Source organism: Cervus elaphus, chromosome 1, assembly GCF_910594005.1.
Source record: "Cervus elaphus chromosome 1, mCerEla1.1, whole genome shotgun sequence".
NCBI lineage: Eukaryota > Metazoa > Chordata > Mammalia > Artiodactyla > Cervidae > Cervus > Cervus elaphus.
Window position 1 is genome coordinate 28,924,600 of NC_057815.1, and position 21,677 is coordinate 28,946,276.

The 21,677-nt window shown below is 38.7% G+C and overlaps 2 protein-coding genes across 4 annotated transcripts in view; one reads left to right on the forward strand and one right to left on the reverse strand.

Moving 5' to 3' along the window:
- The window catches only part of MTMR2 (myotubularin related protein 2), a 105,725-nt gene extending 97,375 nt beyond the window's left edge, over positions 1-8,350 (forward strand). For all 3 annotated transcript variants that reach the window (XM_043897893.1, XM_043897901.1, XM_043897932.1), the window contains 4 exons: positions 1,194-1,286; positions 4,123-4,236; positions 6,074-6,250; positions 6,966-8,350. In XM_043897893.1, coding sequence (XP_043753828.1) covers positions 1,194-1,286; positions 4,123-4,236; positions 6,074-6,250; positions 6,966-7,127 — 546 coding nt within the window. In that variant the 3' untranslated portion in view covers positions 7,128-8,350. The remainder of the gene's footprint in view (positions 1-1,193; positions 1,287-4,122; positions 4,237-6,073; positions 6,251-6,965) is intronic.
- Positions 8,351-15,123: 6,773 nt separating this feature from the next.
- The window catches only part of CEP57 (centrosomal protein 57), a 46,686-nt gene continuing 40,132 nt past the window's right edge, over positions 15,124-21,677 (reverse strand). Inside the window, exons 9-11 of the mRNA XM_043897975.1 lie at positions 18,114-18,352; positions 17,381-17,525; positions 15,124-16,335 (exon numbers count right to left, since the gene is read on the reverse strand). Coding sequence (XP_043753910.1) covers positions 16,105-16,335; positions 17,381-17,525; positions 18,114-18,352 — 615 coding nt within the window. The 3' untranslated portion in view covers positions 15,124-16,104. The remainder of the gene's footprint in view (positions 16,336-17,380; positions 17,526-18,113; positions 18,353-21,677) is intronic.

Below are 21,677 nucleotides of genomic sequence, written 5' to 3' on the forward strand. Positions count from 1 at the left end.
TTGTTCTTTCAAGTCAAAATAATGTTCTGTGAAAAAGCTATGTTTCCTACATTCTACTTAAGTCTGCAACAGAAGCACGTTATGTGTATTTCCCATTTTGTTACATAGGATACTTAAAAAATTATACTCCAAGGTGGAGATTTAGTAATTTTTACTGCTTCATCAGGGACATTGGCTTAAGAGAGATTGGCTTTTTTTCTTTCATTTAACTGCAAGTGTTTGACAGGGCAAACATAATAACTATAGTATAGCTCGATTCCAATGCCTTGTTTCCTAATTTCCTCCTAAGGTACCAGAAGTTTTCTTCCTTCATCACCTTTACACCATTCTGGAGGAGGGCATGGTAACCCACTCCAGTATTCTTGCCTGGAGAACCCCCATAGATATAGGAGCCCAGCGGGCTGCAGTCCATGGGGTTGCAAAGAGTCGGACACAACTGAGCGCCTAAGCACGGCACAGTGCAAATGCCAACCCACTGAGAAAGGCAAAGCGTGTCTTAGTAATATTATGGAAATAGTTGTGAACTCACAGACCTCTCCCACTGCTGGAAGTCTGGATCACTCTTTTAGAATCACTGCCTTGGGGTATAGGGTTGGTGTTTATCTCAGTCATCTGGAGCAGAGGTCCTCAGAGGAGAAAAACGATTCAGAAAGTAGGTGAGTGCATGCTTGAGGGGAGATGTCAAGCATTTTTCAAAAGTTTTCAGAGGTTTGTGCTAATGTGATTCTTTTTGAAAGACCGCCTGGAGCTCCAATGCAGTAGGTCCCCTTCATGCCCTGGCCAAGGTGTTAAAGGAGACCTGTGCTTCCTGGGGCTAGTGTACAAGGAACTGTTAACATTCAGGGCATAGTAAATCTCCAGGACAAAAATCTGGGCTCTGAGGTCTGTCTGCTCCTATCTCCCATTGTCAGCTTTTTAGGATCTAAGCTTCCTTTGTTAAACAGACTTGTAATTCCTGTTATAAGTGTCTCCTGCCAGGAAATAATTGGACAGGTTGCAGATTGAAATGCTAATAGACATTTCTCCTTGGTGGAATTTGGTGATTTCTGTTTTCCTTGCAGTGCTCTTTCAAAAAGATTTTCTGAATTTTTAAAATATTGAGCAAATGTTACTTTTCTTGAAAAAGAAAACTACTTTCATCAAAAGCTGAAAAATCTTACAAAGCTCATATAATATTTCACTCTTTGCTTCAGAGAGTTGGCCATGGAGATAAGAACCATGCAGATGCAGACAGATCACCTGTTTTTCTTCAGTTTATTGACTGTGTCTGGCAGATGACAAGACAGGTAATTTATCTGGGATATCCATTCTTACATCTCTCTCTTAAGCTACCTAGTCAGAGTTGGGTTTGGTCACTGACTGTCTTACATTTCATGTAAAGTGGAAGTTCTTTTAAGTTTCCTAGGTACTAGAAGTATTATTATCATGTTAAATTATTTTATTTAATATTTTTAATTTATGTTAAATAATGGTAATATATTCACTCAAAAATTCATTTATACATTGCTGAAGGAGGTAAAGAAAATGAAATAGGCAAGGTAACTCAAAATGAAATCCTATTTTAGGCAATTTTGATGAAAAAATGTGTTTAGATGGAAATCATGGCAACATATATATGAAATAGATTCAGTTTTTTTGTTTTTAGGTATGGAGCAAGAGATTATGTGCTTTAGAGCTATCAACATTCTAGAAAATGATTTGAAATATTACTGTGAATAGGTTTAGTGTTTTGGAAAGATACAAGAGGAGATTGAAAAACATCTGATTTATTATGGGATAACTTTACTAATGAGGCAAAGAGTTCATGTCTTAAAAATGTTTAACTCATGATAAATAATCTGAGAACCCATATGTCAGGTACCGCTCAGTGGTATATCAGTTACTTATCCTGGAGTTTTCCTAGACCTCCAACCACCAGGAGCCTGGCTGGTTCTTCCTTGGACTGCCATGGGAACGGGGCAGCAGGGCACTTGCTGGCTCTGCTTGGTATTCGCATTATATTTCAGCTTCAATAAAATGTTCATTAAGAGAAAAATGAAATTAGACTTTATTTATTTATTTTTTTAAATCTTTTGGCTGTACCTCTATATTGGCAGGGTGGAGTCTTACCCACTGGACTGCCAGGGAAGTCCGGGCCCACTTTTAACTATTACCATATTCTATTTTAAGATAGTATTTGACAGTGTTGGGAAAAATCAAAAATGCCTTATCAGGGGACGACAAAAGGCGTCGCTGATGGTTAAGTGTACTGCTTTCCAGGGAGAATATCTTGAAAGGAGCAACTCTTGGTTCTGGTATATTTGTTAGAAAAACAAAATAGATCCCATTTACCGATTGCAGAGGAGAATACATGACAAATATGCTTCTTTCTTAGTAATTGGGTTAACTTTGTATATGCCATACATCTAAAAGCAGTTTAAATCTTGATTTTGCACTTAAGTTGCTAAGTAATGTTAAATCTTATTTCACTGATAGAACTTAAAATACATTATATATGTATAAATAAAAAATACATATATTTTGTTATATAAGTGTGTATAATAAATACACTTTATTATACATGTCTGCTTATATTTTTCTTTGGTGTTTTCCTCCTGACCATGTGAGATAGTAGTAATGTCTGTTGGCAGTCATCAGCTTTATAAATAATTGAATGTTTGTGCAGAGGCTTAAACAGCAGGTTTATCAAAAGGACCAGTTGTGTTGCAATTAGCCAGATTCTGCGTCTCCTCCTGCTCTCATCATCGTCTCTCACTGCTGGGATCAGGAAGCGGGATGAAGGGCCCTTCAGATTTTAAACATATAAGGAGAACAAAATATTCCTTCTCTGCTCAGGACTTTAAAAACAATAGCAACGATTAATGTTCTATTTAAATAATGCTATTTTAGTTGTGTTTGTGAGGAAATCCCACTAATTAAGCTGTTTTCTCATAACTGAGCTGATAGTTTTGCCAAGAAGATGAAAGGCTAATCATAGGCTTAACTCCTTCGAATTGCTATGTAATAAGGTAGGGTGCATTCACGGTTGGCTAATAAATAAGCTGTTTAAGAGTAACAGTACAGGAGATGGGATTTATTCTGTAAATGAATGGATGGAATTTGACAAAGTTTTTTGTGATTAATTGGCTTTATGTTGGCATGTGCTTTATCACCTGCTTCATTCGCTTCAGAACCCCAAAAATTATTATTCAAGAGTAAATTGTTTAAGAAGATAAATTTGCCTTGTTATCCTGCTTATAAATTTAGGAAATTTGAAGGCAAACTTGTTTTCACTCTTGTCCCTTTTGTGTGCAGTTTATGCTGTTTTCATCCACTGTTGGGTAGGGATCATTCTAAGAAAAACTTGGCACCAGTATTTATTTACTAAGGCCACAATCCAAACATTCATGAAATTCTTTTTCACAGTCCTATAAATGGTACAGTCTTACATAGAAGCTTTCAAATAATTCTTGAAACAGTAAATGGTTAGGATGGATTATACTAAATCCCTTACCTTCCTGGGACCTGTAATTGGTCCTTGATAAATTACCCCTAAATTGTGTTGTTTGTGTAAGACATCCAGTCAAACACCTGTCCTAGTTAAAGAGGGTGAATTTTCTCTTTTAAGACAGGCTGCCAAAGTACTGGATTATAAGATATTATGGTTTGAGTGCATGTTCCTTGAAAAGATGAGTAAGGTTGGCTTTTAAATGAGCTGCACATCTCCTTTTCTCGAGACATTGATACTTTTTGTGTAATTCCTAAGAACTATGTTGTTGAAAATTTAAAGAAAAATCTTACTGTGTTTCTTCTGGTCATTCTTGGCAGAGAAAGACAAGTCAGATCAGCCTCACGTTGAGGGTGGACTGGTACAAATGGACAGAAGGAAGCAGGATGAGAGCACTTAGGTTCTTACTGCACAGGAAAGGAGGTGTGAGAGAAAGTGTCTCAGCAAAGTGGTGTTTCTGAACAGAAGACCAAGCAAATATTAATAATACCGAAATAGCTTAGAAATATGTAGTCTCTGAATGCTGTTTAGCCTAATTTTAAGAAGTTTTACAAAGCACCCACCAGTGTTACAGGGATGAACATGCTTGGGAAGCTGCCCTAATTATTTTGTGTGTTTTGATGTTTTATTTGCAGTTTCCTACAGCTTTTGAATTCAACGAATATTTTCTCATTACCATTTTGGACCACCTATATAGCTGTTTATTCGGAACATTCCTCTGTAACAGTGAACAGCAGAGAGGCAAAGAGGTAACACACGATCCCTGCCTGTCCTGCCTCTGTCTATATATACACGCTTTCTCGACCGAGTGCAGCCTGGGATGGCTTTCAGCTGAACAGTTGTTCTTTTGGATGATGCCTTTGGCCATGTGTTCTTTTATATGCTGTAATAGGCTCACTTCTTCCCACACGTCTGAGCTTGATCCGTCTTAAAGTACCTCTGTCATGAGGAAGGGTGGGAGGCAGCGTCTGCTGAAGGGAACTGAAGTGTGTGGTGTCTTAGGAGCACCCGTGTGCCTGTCACCGCACTTCTGCAGGAGGGAAGCGCATCAGAAGCAGCTGCAGCAAGATACAATAAGCAAAAAATAAACATTTGAACGAATGCACAGCTCAGTTCCCAAATACATTCTCATACATATGAACCATTTTAGTTTTTTTTTTTAATTGTAAAAGAATAGAAAACATTCAAACACTGAGAAAATATTAAGTAGAAAGTTAAAATTTGTTACCCCACGTGCCCAGAGATATCACTGTTCAGTGGTTGGTATTATTTATAAGAAATGTATAATGATTACATTTTAAGTTTTACTTCTGTGTTCCTCGAACACTTCTGCCTTATGTATGAAGTTCTAAATTATCTTGATTAGTGTCTCACTCTGCTTCAGTTTTCATCTAAAAAATGAGACTCTCAAATAGTTTCTTCATGCTTTTCTGTAAAGCCTAGTGGCAAAGAATGCTTGCTCTGGAGCTAGGCTTCCTGGGTTCAAATCTTGGATCTTTCACTTACTGTGTGAAGTTGAGCAAGTTAATTTCAGCTTCTGAAAAAGTAGGGATAATAGTACTTAACTTACGTACTTAATAGTGCTTACTATTGTAAGGATTAAATAAAATAAACCATACAAAACCACTGTGATAATGGTTATATAGTTAGTGCTTCCTGTACTAGAAGTTCCTTGAAGATAGATGTTAAAATTCTTAAAATCACCCTTACATCTTCAGTATCTAGCATGCAGTAAATATTTCTATGCACACAAGCCAATCAAGAATTTATTGAATGTTAGATAATCAGTGGATAACTTCCAAAGAGACTTTCAGTTTTGGGGAGCCTCAAGTAGGATTTACTATATCTTAAAAAAAAAAGAAAAAAGAAATGTTTTTAAAACCGAACTATAATTTGCATTCCATAATATTCACTTTTAAAGTGTATAATTTAGTGATTTTCAGCATATCTAGAATTATATAGTCATCACCACCATTAATTTCAGAACATTGGAAAGAAGCCCCATGCCTGTTAGTAGTTACTACCTACCTATTCCCTTCTCCTCTCAGACCCTAGCAGACACTGTAATCTCTGTTGGTTTGCCTCTTCCGGACATTTCATATAAATGGAATCACTCCGGGTGTGGCCTTTGTGTCTGGCTTCTTTCAATTACTATAATGTTTTCAAGGTTCAGTTTGTAGCATGTATCATTATTTCAGTTCCTTTTTATTAATGATATTCCATTGTGTCATTACATTTCATCTATCTATCGGGTGATGGACTTGCGTTGTTTCTACTTTTTGGTCATTGCAACTGATTGCTACTTTCAGCATTGTGCACAAGGCTGTCCGTGCCTGTGTTTTCACTTGTCTTGGATGTATATCTAAGAGTGGAATTGCTGGTATGGTAATTCTGTTTACCTTTTTGGAGAACTGCACTGTTTTCCACTGCTCTCTGATTTTAATCAAAGTGGTGCTGTTGCCATAGTGTCTGAGTTCTCTCCCTCTAAAACTGTTCAAATGATCACAAATGCCTTCTTACAGATTTCTTCTAGTGTACGATCAGCTTGTGTAGTGGAGACCCTTAACCCGTTTTCCCTTCTTACAGAACCTTCCCAGGCGGACGGTGTCGCTGTGGTCTTACATCAACAGCCAGCTGGAGGACTTCACCAATCCGCTCTACGGGAGCTATTCCAATCACGTCCTCTACCCAGTGGCCAGCATGCGCCACCTGGAGCTCTGGGTGGGGTATTACGTGAGGTGGAACCCCCGGATGAAGCCCCAGGTATGCATGCCCTGCAGTATCCAGTGAGAGGTTTTATCCATGCAGTTGTGTGAATTACTCTTGTCCCTTTAAAGTGGCTAGAAAAGTTATCTGTGCTTATTTAAAATTTCCTTTTTTTCCTGTTAACAGTTACAGTGGGATAGTAGAAAAAGCACTGCGGTAGGGATGAGTAGTGCCCTGACTCTTGTCATGACTTGCTTGTTTGGCCTTGCACAGATCACTTCTGCTCTTTCTCGTCTTTTCTCCTCTGTCAGATGAGGGTGCTGGGCTGGATAACTTCTAGAGGTTGGGGGAAATGGCTTTAGGAGAGTTAAAAGCCTCACCAAATTCTAGTCCATTTTTTAAAACGTTACAGAATATTTGCTGCCTAGAACTGTTTAAAGGACTAAAAGTCTGCAACTAAATAACAGGAAATCTTTAAGTATTGGCTTTTAGATTATGTTGTTACTTAATTATTTGTTGTATTTGGCCAAGCACCAGTCTCAGGGTGTCCTGTGGAAACACCTGGGGAGACCAAGGAGGCCAGTGAAAGAGCTGCGGGTCAGTGGAGTCATTGAAGTTAATTTTCACTGATGTTCGGGAAAGGTGGGCATGGTCCCATAGCTGAAAGCACGCACTGAACATTTAGGGACGAAGCTAAATACCAGAATGATTTGACTTCGGGTTTGTTCCGGATTGCTTAGTTAAGTAATTTTATGGTGTATTGCTCTTGTAGGAGCCCATTCACAACAGATATAAAGAACTTCTCGCTAAACGGGCAGAGCTTCAGAAGAAGGTAGAGGAGCTCCAGAGAGAGATTTCCAACCGATCAACCTCATCGTCAGAGAGAGCTGGCTCTCCGGCACAGTGCGGGACGCCTGTGCAGACGGTCGTGTGAGAGGCGCTCCATGGGGCGCCGTCGCCGTGAACCCTGCTGACAGTGGCAGCTTCGTGAGGAGGAGGGCTTCCGAACGGAGAACCCGTCTGTGAGAGAACTGCAGTCACTTTATTTATTTCACATCTCTCTAGGATGAGTTCATAACTGTAGCAGTGCAGATGGTTTAAGGGAAGTAACCTCACGTGTAATTACATGATTACAACACTAATCTTCTAAGTCGCCCAAAGAATATTAAAATGCTTGAATCTTGGCTCCACAGTGGGAAGAAGTTTCTGGTTTTCAAAGGAAAATACTGTCTCAGAAGTTTTGGTGTCTGCCAAAATCAAAACACAAACCACTTGAGAACAGCACTTCTTGACGGAAGAGCGCTCACTGCACAGAAGTTGGAGCGTCAGTCTTCAAACCAGTCCCCACATTGCTTGGACTTGAACGTACTGGGCCCCGTGCAGATAAATCAAGATGGGTTGATGCTCATTTCTCTACATCATGGGTTTTTCTTTTTTGTAGTAAGTAATTTACTTTTACCGTTCAAAGCCTGTGTTCTTCATATGTAATAGGGTATATGATATCGAGGATATTATGATGTAGTAGTAGTTGAAAATTATTGCTGTCATTATTTATGTGCTTAATTTAAGATATATTAGGTAGCTATTCCAAAACGATGCCTTACAGTTGTGCTTTGGAGGAGACTGCAGAGGAGAAAGTGGCAGCCGTCCAGGATTTCAGAGTTCCATATCCTTCAGATCAGTTACTGGCAACATCATGAAACGTATTTTAAAAACTCATTATCTGCCCTTCTTTATCTTATTTACTTTTTTGTATGGGTTTGAAGACAAGTTAATGGGTGAGTTTTGAGGTTCTACTTAAAAGTTTAGGAGGATTGACATTTTTATGAAGTCTGTATAAAGAGCATATGATGAGAAGTACTGTGCTCAAATTTTACATGAAATATTTTACTGCTACTTTCCTTTGCAAATTTTGTAATTCCACCAAATGATTAAGTCTACCAAAGAACTTATTGCATGTAAAAATGTATTACAATCTCCATGCCAGTAAGGGAAATCCTGTCTCACTTTTTGCCTGCTACAGTAAGTCTAGCGCTGGTATAAACAGTCGACTCCCTGGTGTCTATTTTACTCTGTATAAGAGCCATATGTCATGTACTGTAACACAAAGGAGCTTCTTGTCCCTTGGGTCTTTAATTAAAAGAAAATTTCAGCTGACTTTTAAACTTTGTCCTTGTTCTACGTTGTCTTAAGTTTCATATGCAGAAATGTTTGAAGTTTTTTTTTTTTTTTTTGAGAAAAGGATGTTTCATAGCAGCTGCTTTAAGAGAAATGTTCAATTTGAACTGATAAGGAATTCCCTGGTGGTCCAGGGATTAGGACTCTGCCCTTCCACTGCAGGGGGCATAGGTTCCATCCCTGATCAGGGAACTAAGATCCTACATGCTGCAGCCAAAAAAAGAGATATGTACAATTTGAACCGATAAATAATACTCAAAAATAGAATTTTTTTACTCGTTAACTCAGTAGACTGAACCTATGCCCTGCTCTTGATTTTGCAATGAGTATAATTTGTTATTAATATATCCAATATTAGCAATAAAGGACAGAAATGGTGTGGACCTAACAGAAGAAGAAAATTTTAAAAACAGATAGCAAAAATACACCGAAAAACTATACAAAAAAAAGTCTTAATGACTGGGATAACCACAATGGTGTCATCACTCAACTAGAGCCAGACACCCTGGAGTGCGAAGTCAAGTGGGCCTTAGGAAGCATTACTACAAACAAAGGTAGTGGAGGAGATGCAATTCTAGCTGAGCTCTTTAAAATACTAAAAGATGATGCTGTGAAAGTGCTGCACTCAATCTGTGAGCAAATCTGGAAAATTCAGCACTGGCCACAGGACTGGAAAAGGTCAGTTTTCATTCCATCCCAAAGAAGGCAGTGCCAAAGAATGTTCAAACTACTGCCCAAGTGCACTCATTTCACATGCTAGTAAAGTAATGCTCAAAATTCTTTAAGCTAGGCTTTAATAGTACATGACCCGAGAACTCCAGATGTACAAGCTGGATTTAGAAAAGGCAGAGGAACCAGAGATCAAATTGCCAACATCCGTTGGATCATAGAAAACAAAGAAATTCCAGAAAAAACCTCTACTTCTGTTTCATTGACTACACTAAAGCCTTTGACTGTGTGGATGACAACAAACTGTGGAAAATTCTTCAAGAGATGGGAATACCAGACCACCTGACCTGCCTCTTGAGAAACCTATATGCAGGTCAGGAAGCAAACTTCAGTGGTGAATTCTACCAGTCATATAAAGAATCAACACAATCTTCCTCCAAACACTTGGAAATACTGAGGAGGAGGGAACAATTGCAAACTCATCTTCAAAGCCAGCAATACATTGATACCAAAACCAGATGAGGATACAAGAAAACTAGACTCCTATCTCTGCTGAATATAGATACAGAAATTCTCAACCAAACATTAGCAAACCAAACTCAAGAACACATAAAAAGGATTATATACTATAACCAAATTGGACTGATCTGTAGTATGCAAGAATGGTTTAACATATGCAAATCAATAAATGTAATATAGCACGTCAATAAAGTGAAAGAAACACTACATGGCCATTTTAGTAGATGCAAAAAAAGATAAACATCTTTCATGACAAAATACAACATCCTTTCATGATAAGAATCTTTAGCAGATTGGGTAAAAAAAAAAACATACCTCAGTAAAGGCTGTATACCCCAAACTGACAGCTATCAATGGAGAGATGCTGAAAGTTTTCCTTCTTTTTTTTTTTTTTTTTTTGAAAGTTTTCCTTCTAAGATCAAGAAGACGACTGTGAGGCCCACTCTCACCACGCTTGTTCATTACAGTACTGGAATTCCTAGCTAGAGCAGCCAGGCAAGACAGAGAAAAGGCATCCAAATCAGGAAAGAAAGAGTAAACTTCTCTATTTGCTGATGATTTGATTTTATATGGATCTAATTGTGGTGTCAACCAAAAAACTGTTGGAACTAATCAATAATTTCAATAAAGTTATATCATGCAGAAGTCAGTTGTATTCCTTTACACTAATGATGAAGTACCTGGAAACTATCCCACTCAAAATAGCATTAAAAGCAATAAACTATCAAGGAAAAGTTTAACCTAGGAAGGGAAAGATCTGTACAATGAAAATGACAAGAAAGACTTTGTTGAAGGAAATCAAAGAGGACACAAATGGAAACACATCCTATGCCCTTAGGCTGGAAGAATTAAAATTGTTAAGATGACCATTACTGCTCAAAGCTATCTATAGATTGAATGCAGTTCCCATGAAAATACCAAATGCATTCTTTACAGACACAGAAGAAACAATCCAAAAATTTTTGTGGAACCACAAAACCAAACCCCAAATAGCCAAAACAATCCTGGGTAAAAACAACTAAGCTGTGGGAATCATACTTTCAGATTTCAAACTATACTATTAATACAAAACCACAGTAATAAAAACAGTATGTTACTGGCACGAAGAATAGACACACTGCCCACTGGAATAGAAAGACCAGAATTAAATCCCACTGAGAGAAAAGTGAAAGTGTTAGTAGCTCAGTCCTGTTCAACTCTTTCTGACCCCATGGGCTGTAGCCCTCCAGGCTCCTCTGTCCATGGGACTCTCCAGGCAGGAACACTGGACTGGGCTTCCCCTCCCTTCTCCAGAGGATCTTCCTGACCCAGGGATCGAACTCAGGTCTCTTGCATCGCAGGCAGATTGTTTACCATCTGAGTCACCAGCGAAGCTGACCGGTCAACGAACATTTGATGAGGGAGCCAGGAACACCCAGTGGGGAAAGGCAGTCTCTTCACCAAAGTTCTGGGATACTGGAGAAACACATGCAGAACCAACCAAATCGGATGCCTGTGCTGTGCTGTGCCTAGTCGTGTCTGACTCTGCCACCCTGTGGGCTGCAGCCCACCAGGCTCTGCTGTCTATGAGGATTCTCCGGGCAAGAATACTGCAGTGGGTTGCCACGCCCTCCTCCAGGGGATCTTCCCAACCCAGGGATCGAACCCAGGTCTCCTGCATCGCAGGAAGATTCTTTACCGTCTGAGCCACCAGGGAAGCCCAAGCATACTGGAATGGATAGCCTATCTGTTCTCCAGGGGAACTTTCTGACCCAGGAATCAAAGCAGGGTCTCCTGCATTGCACGTGGATTCTTTACCAGATGAGACATCAGGGAAGCCCAAATTGAATGCCTATCTAACACCATTCACAAAACTTAAATAGTGCTAAGTGTTGTGAATAAAACAGCCTAGTGTGATATTAATAAGGCAACGAGGGGAAATTTTTGAAGTGTAATCAAAGAAGGCCTGCTTTGAATATATTAACATAAATCATGCATTAATTAACTTGAAATGGATCAAAGCCTTAAACATAAGACCTGATGCCATAAAACTTCTAGAAGGGAAGATGCTCAATATTGGTCTTGGCAATGACTTTTTCAGACATGATGCCAAAGGCACAAGCAACAGAAGCAGAAAACAAAGGAGACTACATCAAACTCAGAAGCTTCTGCACAGCAAGAGAGACAAAAGATGAAAAAATAGCCTAGTGAATGGGAGAAAATTTTCACACACCACATACAGTAAGTCTCCTCTATAACAGACCTTCAAGCTGGGAACTCTCACAGATGCGAACAGGCCTTCACAGGTCCAGTCACGTAAGGTCACGTGTCTGGCCTACATAATCATGTGCCTGCACCCTCTACAAGTGGCCATGCGTTTGTGTGCTTTGCTGCATGTCACCGTTCAGTGTACAGTGCTTTATTTCAAGCCCAGGATGTGCAGAAGCACGCATAAAAGCAGTGGTGTATAACCAGTTCCGTAAGTTGGGTACTTAGGCTAACTTCGTCGTACTTACAAATTGGACTTACGAATGTGCTTTTGGAACTAGGAACTAGTTCATACGTATGGGACTTACACTGTATTAAATCAGAGGTTAATATCCAAAATATATTTAAACACACACACAACTTGGTAACAATGAAAAAAATCCAAATAAAAAATGGACAAAACTAAATGGACATTTTTCCAAAGAGGACATCAGAGTGGCCCATGGTACATGAAGGGATGTTCAGCATGCCTAATCTGCAGGGAAATGGAACTAAAAACCAGGAGGGACCACTTCATACCTGTTAGAATGGTCTCATCAAGAAGATGCATGACAGGTGCTGGTGAGGATGTGGCGAAAAGGGAACCCTTATATAGCTGCCAGTTAAACAGAGGTTTGAACCGTGCGGGTCCACTCGGATGTTTTCAGTAATTAGGTACTACAGCACTACATGGTCTGAGGGTGAATCTGTGGACGCAGAAATGCTGTTCAAGGGTTAACTGTACACTGCTGATGGGAATGTAAACCGGTCCCACTATTATGTAAAATACAGAGGCTCATCAAAAAATTAAAAATAGATCTCATACTTCCAGGTAAAGAACCAAAGTAAACGAAAATAGGATTTCAAAGAAAATAATGCATTATTCCCACAGTTACTGCAGCATTATTCACAGCAGCCAAGATATGGAAGCAACCTAAATCCGTCAGTGGATGAATGGATACAAATAGTGGATATATACACACAGAATATTATTCAGCCTTGAGAAAGGATTCCAGTCATTTGCAACAACATGGAGGAGCCCTGAGCACATTACGTGGAGATAAGTCAGAGAAAGACACTGTCTGGTCTCATATGTTGAATCTAAAAACGTCAAACTTATAAAAATCAATAAAATAGTGGTTGCCAGGAGATGGAGTTTAGAGGGACAAGATTGATGTTAAGGGTACAAACTTGCAACAGGTAGTAAATAACCCATAGAGATAATGCAGTATATAGTGAATGCAGACAATACTGAACTATAGTTATATGATGTGATAAATGGCACTGCAGCGGCAACTGGATTACAATATATAAATGTATCAAAGTAACACGCTATATACCTTGAATTTGTACAATGTTACATGTCAAATTTGTTCAATGTGAAAACCTTACAATAAAGATGTTTCTAACAAAGCTATTCACAAGCTGTGTTCCACAAGTGTCATTTCAGGGATTGGAAGTGATATTCACCCATTTTGAAATGTATGTAGTTATAGTTAAGTATTTAGGAAGACATAATAAAGATTGTTTCTAACAAAGCTACTTGACGCAGTGTTATTTCAATGCATGCAAGCGATACCCACTCTGTAACACATGTAATGAAGTGTTAAACAGCAAACAAAAAACACTTGTAATAAAGATATTCTTAACAGAATAAAAGATAATCCATTGGGGTGTGTTTGGAAGCTGGGGAGAGCAGTCTTAGCAACTTTTGTATCTACAGTTATGTTTTCTAACTTTATCTATTGGTTGCATAGGTGTACTTTTTCCTTTGTGATTAGGGATATGAAATTTACAGACAAACCTGTGTAGTTAAGTCAAAGCTCCTGAGTCTCCTGGCACTTGTCTGCTTACCCTTCTGTTCCCATTGGCATCAACTCAACTTTTATGTGCAAGTACTACTCAGCTGGTCCCAGGTGTCCCAGATGCCTGCCATCCTTGTTCATTTTTGTTCTTGTTGACCTGAAACTGTTCTCCCTGAAGGTCATTCCTGTTGTGTAGGCTAGGCATCACTGCCTTCTCCAGGAAATGATCCTTGTTTCATCACTCCCTTCTCTGCCAGGCCCCGCCTCCCTCTGCACCACCACAGTACTGTACAGACGCCACCCACCGCTGTCCCGAAATGCAGTCAGTGCAGTAAAAGGCCTAATACGCTTAGTGACCACACAGCCACTGCATTTCATGCTGCTTGTCTAGATAAAATCCTGGAACTCGATTTCAATCCCAGGCAAAAAGAAATCTCTTTAATGTCTAGTCAATGTGTACATCAAGGAAAGGAGTACATCAAGGCTGTATATTGTAACCCTGCTTATTTAACTTATATGCAGAGTACATCATGTGAAATGCTGGGCTGGATGAAGCACAAGCTGGAATCAAGGTTGCTAGGAGAAATATCAGTAACCTCAGATATGCAGATGACACCACCCTTATGGCAGAAAGTAGGAACTAAAGAGCCTCTTGATGAAAGTGAAAGAGGAGAGTGAAAAAGCTGGCTTAAAGCTTAACATTCAGAAAACCAAGATCATGGCATCCGGTTACATCACTTCATAATAGATAGGGAAACAATGGAAACCATGACATTTTATTTTCTTGGGCTCCAAAATCTGCAACCATGAAATTAAAAGATGCATGCTCCTTGGAAGGAAAGTTATGACCAACCTAGACAGCATATGAAAAAGCAGAGACATTACTTTGCCAACAAAGGTCCGTCTGGTCAAGGCTATGGTTTTTCCAGTGGTCATGTATGGATGTGAGAGTTGGACTGTGAAGAAAGCTGAGCGCCGAAGAATGGATGCTTTTGAACTGTGGTGTTGGAGAAGACTCTTGAGAGTCCCTTGGACTGCAAGGAGATCAACCAGTCCATCCTGAAGGAGATTAAGTCCTGGGTGTTCATTGGAAGGACTGATGCTGAAGCTCCAATACTTTGGCCACCTGATGCGAAGAGTTGACTCATTGGAAAAGACCCTGATGCTGGGAGGAATTGAAGGCAGGGGGAGAAAGGGGTGAGAGAGAATGAGATGGCTGCATGGCATCATCGACTCAACAGACAAGAGTTTAAGGAAACCCGGGAAATAGTGAAGGACAGGGAGGCCTGGCGTGCTGCAGTTCATGGGGTTGCAAAAAGTTAGACGTGACTGAGACTTAACAATAACAGAGTATCTTATATAATGTGAGATACTTCAGTTTTGCTGGACCTGGTTTCTATGTAAGCATGAAAAAGGCAAATTATCTATTAAATAACATATATTCTTACTGTTTCTCGTAAGAGATTAATGGTCTATTTAAAAATGTATTTTTTTGAGAGATTACAACAAATAAAGCCTTTATTAACAGGCTGCTAAGGAAAATTTCAGTGTTTCCTTAAAAAAGCTGCTTTATTGATTTCAGTGGCAAATTTATAAAGTTAACATGTCTTGAACTATTCAAAACTATGATTCACATTATTAACAATGACAATTACATGTGTACAGTTAATACTGCACTCACACTGTACACAAAATTAAATAATCAAGGGATTTTGAGTTTAAGATTAAAAACAATAATGCCTTGAAATGAATAGCATGATTACAAACAGGTATTATCTAAAAATACATATGTATATCTACTTTACAACACCTCCCTTTCTCTCTTCATTCCAAAACCTCATTTACGTCATTAACAATTTGTTTATAGTTTTAAAAATGCTTTTGTGATTTTCACATTTAACTGATTTAAAATGAATGCATCTTTAAAAATTTTAATGGTGAATTAACATCAATGCAAGTGTATTTAATACTGACCAATGTCTGTAATGTCAAAAAGCAAAACAAAGCAATTGTCTTAAATACTTATAAATATTTAAATATAGAAAACCTCCATCGGTAGTCGAAATGGAGCATATTTAATGGTTGTATTGAAAAGCAAAAGCAGGCGATTCATGCCAAGATTTAAAAATGAGAGTTTTCAAACAAACACTGCCTATGGGATAGCCTCATACTTTGATAATTTAAATCTAATTTTACTTATATAATAGAATTACTAAAAAAAATCACACCCACAAGTAAAAAATTGGTAATTTGTTTACAAAGTGCAATATCTCAGTACAGCAAATTCATCTCAAACAAAGGAACAGTATGTGTGGCTTCTTGGCCTTTAAAACTACCCCCAGTTTCCGTTTAGATGGCTTAACATTTAGTTGTGATATGTGGCAAAAGAAGCCTGTGTAATGAAGCCTGGGTCCCTAAATGTCTGCTATTTAATTTCAACATAAGAGTATGAGACCTGGAAAGTCAATATCTGATTGATGAGGTACAGATTATGTGAATAAAATTTATGAACAGTCAGTAATCCCAACACAAACTATTGCTTTGTAATGAATTCTGTATGGATTGCATATCTTTCAATAATTGAAGATTTTTCCTGCTTTTTTCTCCAGGTCTCGGTTTGGCAAAGTCCTTCTTATTTGTGGTCCCCGTGGTTGTAGAACGGCTGCTGCTGTTTCCTTCCTCATCAAGAGTCTTTTTGGTGGCTTTTAATTCCTTCTTTTGCTTCTCCAACTTTTGTTTCTCCAGCTATACCAAAAAACCAATGTGTGGAAGAAAAAGGAAAAATTAATTAAAACATATGCTTGCAAAAACTGGTATTTTTAACTCTCATACTAACTAAAACACATATATATATATATATGTATTTTCTGGGTTTTTTTTTTTTTTTTAAGCCTTCAAAAACCTATTGTACTAGTATATAGTGACATAAAAACATGTAAACAAGAGGAAAAACATCAATTCTGGTGCTATACCAGAAGTTAAGATAATGCTGCCAAATGCAGAACAGAGTATGTAAGAAGCAAGAGGGTTTGGAGGGGGGGAAGTTCTCAAGGAGGAGGCAAAAAACTCCCACACAGGTAATGGAAGACAAGAAGGATTTTAAATAAATGAGGAGAAAGGCATTCTCCAAACTAGTCTGAGCAGAGAGAAGCATGTTCTGGATAGATGGAATGTAATGGTTATGTATTAATACTATGAAAAGGATTTTTAATTTTATTATCTTTTACAATAATTTCAAAGAGGGAGCTTTATTTTTACTTTAGCTGTTGGCTAAAATAAATTGCTGCTGGTGTTTAGTTAGAAAAAGGTAAGTCTAATGTACAGAAAACGGACTTCCCTGGTAGTCCAGTGGTTAAGAATCTGCCTGCCAGTGCACGGAACACGGTTCCCAGAAGATCCCACATGTCTCGGGGCAACTAAGCCCGTGTACCGCAGCTAGTGAGCCTGCAGGCCGTAATGACCGAGCCCACGTGCCACACCCACCAAAAGCAATGAAGACCCAGAGCAGCCAAACAGATAAATCTCATTCATGGAAGAACATGAAATATATTCAGTACTTGGAAGATGTATTTCAGATGATAAAATCTACTCGAAGAGACTACAAGACAGTGTCTTCCTAGCCTGCTTAACACCAACTCTTAATAACTAATGAACTGAATTAGTAAGTACCTACAATAAGGAAATGTTTCTTATGGCTACCTGTGATACCATGTCATCAATATATTTGATGGAAAGGGTTTTTTGTCTCTTGTTTTTTAATCATTAGAAATGCATAAAGGAAAACAGTTACCTGGGCCTGGTATTTTCGAACTTTAGTTATTTGACTGGCTTTTGCCTCCATCCTTCCCACTAATGCCTCCAGTTCACACTCTAGGTTGTCTTTCAGTTCAACAGTTGGTGATTCTTGGATAAGTTTTGCAAGCTGCTGGTGATCACTATATAAAAAACAGAAAAAGGTCTTAGTTAGGTTTCCTATGTTACATGGCTAAGTCCACTACATCTCCCTCACCATGGGATCCCTGCTTTGCCAATTAAAAAGTGACTCAATTTTTTCAAATAGAGCAAATTTCCCCATTAAGTCCAAAAAGGGTACCAGAGGCAAAGGAAAAAGAGTTTAAAGCACTAATTATCTATCTCCCCCACAGAGCATTACATAATATAGAAAAGGAAAGTCTAGAGAAGGATTCTTGTCCTTCACTCACTCATTTCCTAACTTATCAGTTATGTTTAGCTAAACTCAACATATAACAAGCTCCCAAACAAGGAAAAAAAACTTGAATATAAACCTTGGTCTTCAAAACATTTAACAGTAATAGAAAAAGGAGATACTTCGCCCAGAAGAGCTGTTATTTGTTAAAGTCCTAGTAACTTGTTGAGTGGTTGGTAAAATGATTGTATTCAGTAAATATTTCTTGAAGTATTTAAATATGATAGAATTATTAAAGTCACCAAGAAGTTAAAATGAGGTTTTAGAATTAAATGAAATTAAAAAAAAAAAACAAAACCAAAACACCAAAACTCACAAGCTCATTTGCCCAAATTCATCTTGTAAAGTCTGCAGGACTTCAGACAGCTCTTCATTAACACTGCTAGAGGAGGGAGGCGTTGCTGACTTCTTGCTCTTCCCATTTCGTGAAGACACTTGTTTTGCCAAAGGAATACTGCTGACTACTCGATCGTTGCACAAGGCTTTACTGTGTTGCTTCATTAGATGCAGGACATGCTGAACATTGGCTACCACCGCATGGCTGGGGCTGGTGGACTGAAGAAAAGAGAAGTAATTGAAGCCACATCTTCTGGAAAAATGTTTTACCCCCTAACCTGGGTAAAAAGACTCTTTCCTTCCCCACAAAAAACCCTATGATACAAACTTCCGACATTACAAGTGCATTTCCAGCCTGCCTCTTACTCTCCACCCTACTGTCACGCACGTGGCTTATGTGCCCATCTCTGTCAGTTAGAGAAGAACATCCCAACTGTCTGTCCCCATGTTCCCTGTCTCTTGACTCCATAGTGCTATCAGTTGTCCTCCTAAAATATTATTCTGGTCATGTTCTTCTGATGTTAGGCCCGCTGACTCTAAATGTACAAACTCCTCAGCACAGAAATCAAGGCCCTGTGGACACTAAGCTGCAACTTCTACACCTCAGCCTTATGTCCCACTGTCTCCTACCTGCTCGCCACTCTTTCAATGAACTGTACTTGCACATGCCATTTCTTTCATGTGCCAATTTTTATATCATTAAAGAGAAAAATACACCATTCAAATATATGATTTGTAAAGACTTTCTTAAAACCTCCAGTTAATTAATTGGTCTAATCTCAGATGACCTAAGGCATTTCTCTCTATCACAGCATTTATCACAGTAGATTGTTAACTGTATTTGCATGTCTATCTCACCTATTAAACAGTGTAAGTACTTCCAGGTGACAGAGGCTGTTACCATATTCATTTTACCCTCTAGTAGGAAGCACTCAGTTCATGTCTGTCATATAAACAACAGGGAAAACCTGACAGCCCTCTCAAAACTTTCTTGTTTTGAATACTAAACAACTGTCTCAATGTGCAATTTCAATGTATAAACAGATAGTTGGGCCAACTTGGCTCCATAAGCATCAGCTAGACAGACTGTTTAAAATGCAGATTCCTGGGCAGCACTCCCTACTCAATCACTGCAGGGTCAAGGCTTAGAAATGTACATTTAAAGTTTGCATTTAAATGTACATTTAAATTGATTCTGATCAGCCAGGTTTGCAAACCACTCTGCTAAGTTAAACAGATGCTTTGTTTACCCTAGTTTTTATGGTTAGGTAGCAAATCGAATTTAGTAATGTATATATATAGCTTTCCTGGTGGCTCAGGTGGTAAAGAATTTGCCTGCAATGCAGGAGACCTGGGCTCAATACCTAGGTTGGGAAGATTCTCTGGAGGAGGGCATGGCTACCCACTCCAGCATTATTGCCAAGAGAATTCCATGGACAGAGGAGCCTGGCAGGCTGCTGTCGATGGGGTCACAAAGAGTCAGACACAACTGAGTGTACATATATACATACAAAGATGCATATACCACATCCAAGTGGGGTTTATTCTGGGGATGCAAGGATAGTTCAGTATTTGATAATGAATCCATGTAATCCAGCACATCAATAAGGTGAGGAAAAAAACCACATAACCATTATCACTTGATGGAAAAAAGCATGTGAAAAACTCCAAAACCCATTAAGGGTATAAACTTTCAGCAAACTAGGAACAGAGAGAAATTTCCTCAAGCTGATGAAGAGCACAGGCAAAGAGCCTAAACCTAGTATCATACTTATTGGTGAAAGACTGAATGCTTTCCCCTGAAGACCAGAAAAAGGCAAGGATGTCCACTCTCATCTTTGTTACTTACAACATGATACAGGAAATCCTAGCCAGTGCAGTAATGCAAGAGAGAAGTAAAAAGGTGCACAAATTAGAAAGGAAGAAATAAACTATCCTCATTTACATATGACATTTTTTACATAGAAAAGCTTCAGTTCAGTCAGTTCAGTTGCTCAGTTGTGTCCGACTCTTTCAGCCCATGGGTGCAGCACGCCAGGCCTCCCTGCCCAACACCAACTCCTGGAGTTTACTCAAACTCATGTCCATTGAGTCAGTGATGCCACAGAAAAGCTTAAGTAAATAATAATATAAAAAAAAATTCCTAGGACTAATAAGTGTTTTCAGCAAGGTAACAGAATGTAAGATTAACATACAAAGCCCAAATATACTACTAATGATCATGTAGAAACAAGTTGAAACTCAACACAATTCACAACTGCTCAAAAAAAAATTGAATACAAACATAAGAAAACTGGTATGGGACTAATATGTTGAAAGTAAGAGTTGTAAGTAAGAGATGCACCATTCTCACAGCTATCAACAAGGATGTCAATTCTCCCAAACTAATACAGTTCCTATCAAAATCCCAGCAAGACATATTTTTGGTAGAGAAGTTTATTCTAAAATTCACATGCAAAGACAAAGGAACTAGAAGAGCTTAAAGAATTTTGAAATTCTTTTTTCTGTTACTTTTCTGACTCTCCTTAAGATATTTTGTCTATTGAATTTAGAAATGAAAAAACTAGAACTTGTATTTTGTCTTAAATTTCATTTTTTTCTAGCAATTAACTTTTATTGCATTTTACAAGTGTATTAGTTTATGACAATGTATAAATAAAAGTAACTGGCCCTCACACTGGACAGTTTGGGACATACTCAAATTGACAGCTGTCTGTCAGTATCTGAGCTGTCTGAGCAGTATCTCACAGAAAGCACAAATGATAACTTCTGAAGACCTCAGGGCACCCGAGACTCTCACAACACTGTCACACTGGCTCTGTGGAGAAGCCAAGGGTGGGATGACTTCAGAGAACAGCACTGAAACGTGTGTGTTACCACTTGTGAAAGAGAGCGCCAGTCCAAGTTCGATGCAGGAACAGGGCATGCAAAGCCGGTGCACTGGGACGCCCCAGAGGGATGGGAGGGGGAGTGAGGGGGGTTTGGGATGGGGGACACATGTATACCATGGCTGATTCATGTCAACGTATGGCAAAAACCACCACAGTACTGTAATTAGCCTCCAATTAAAATTTTAAAAGCTGAAAAAAGACAAGACGACCTTGGGTTGAAAAACCCTATCTTTGAACCTGCCCTGTTCAATCTCTGTATTAATGACTTCAATGGAAATTACCAAAGATAAGCAAATTAAATTTGGGGATAATACAAATATAACATAAGACTGAACTAGATTCTAATCTAACATGGGTTAGGGTGAATCGGTTTCTATAGTGCTTCATTTAATTAAAAATTCTGTGTAAAAAAATCAATTCCACAAATACAGGACCTAGAAAGGCTGATGCTAAGACTAGGTAAAAGACCTGAGTAAAAGTCAACTTTAGTTGACTCTGGAATTAATGAGTCAAAGGGATGCTATGGCTTCCCTGTAACATGAATTCAATACTAAGCTGAATTCCTAGACCTCCAGAACATGACACTGTTCTGTGCTAGTCACACACTGAGAGGCCTATATTCGATTTAGGAAGGAACGGAGTGATGAAGTGGT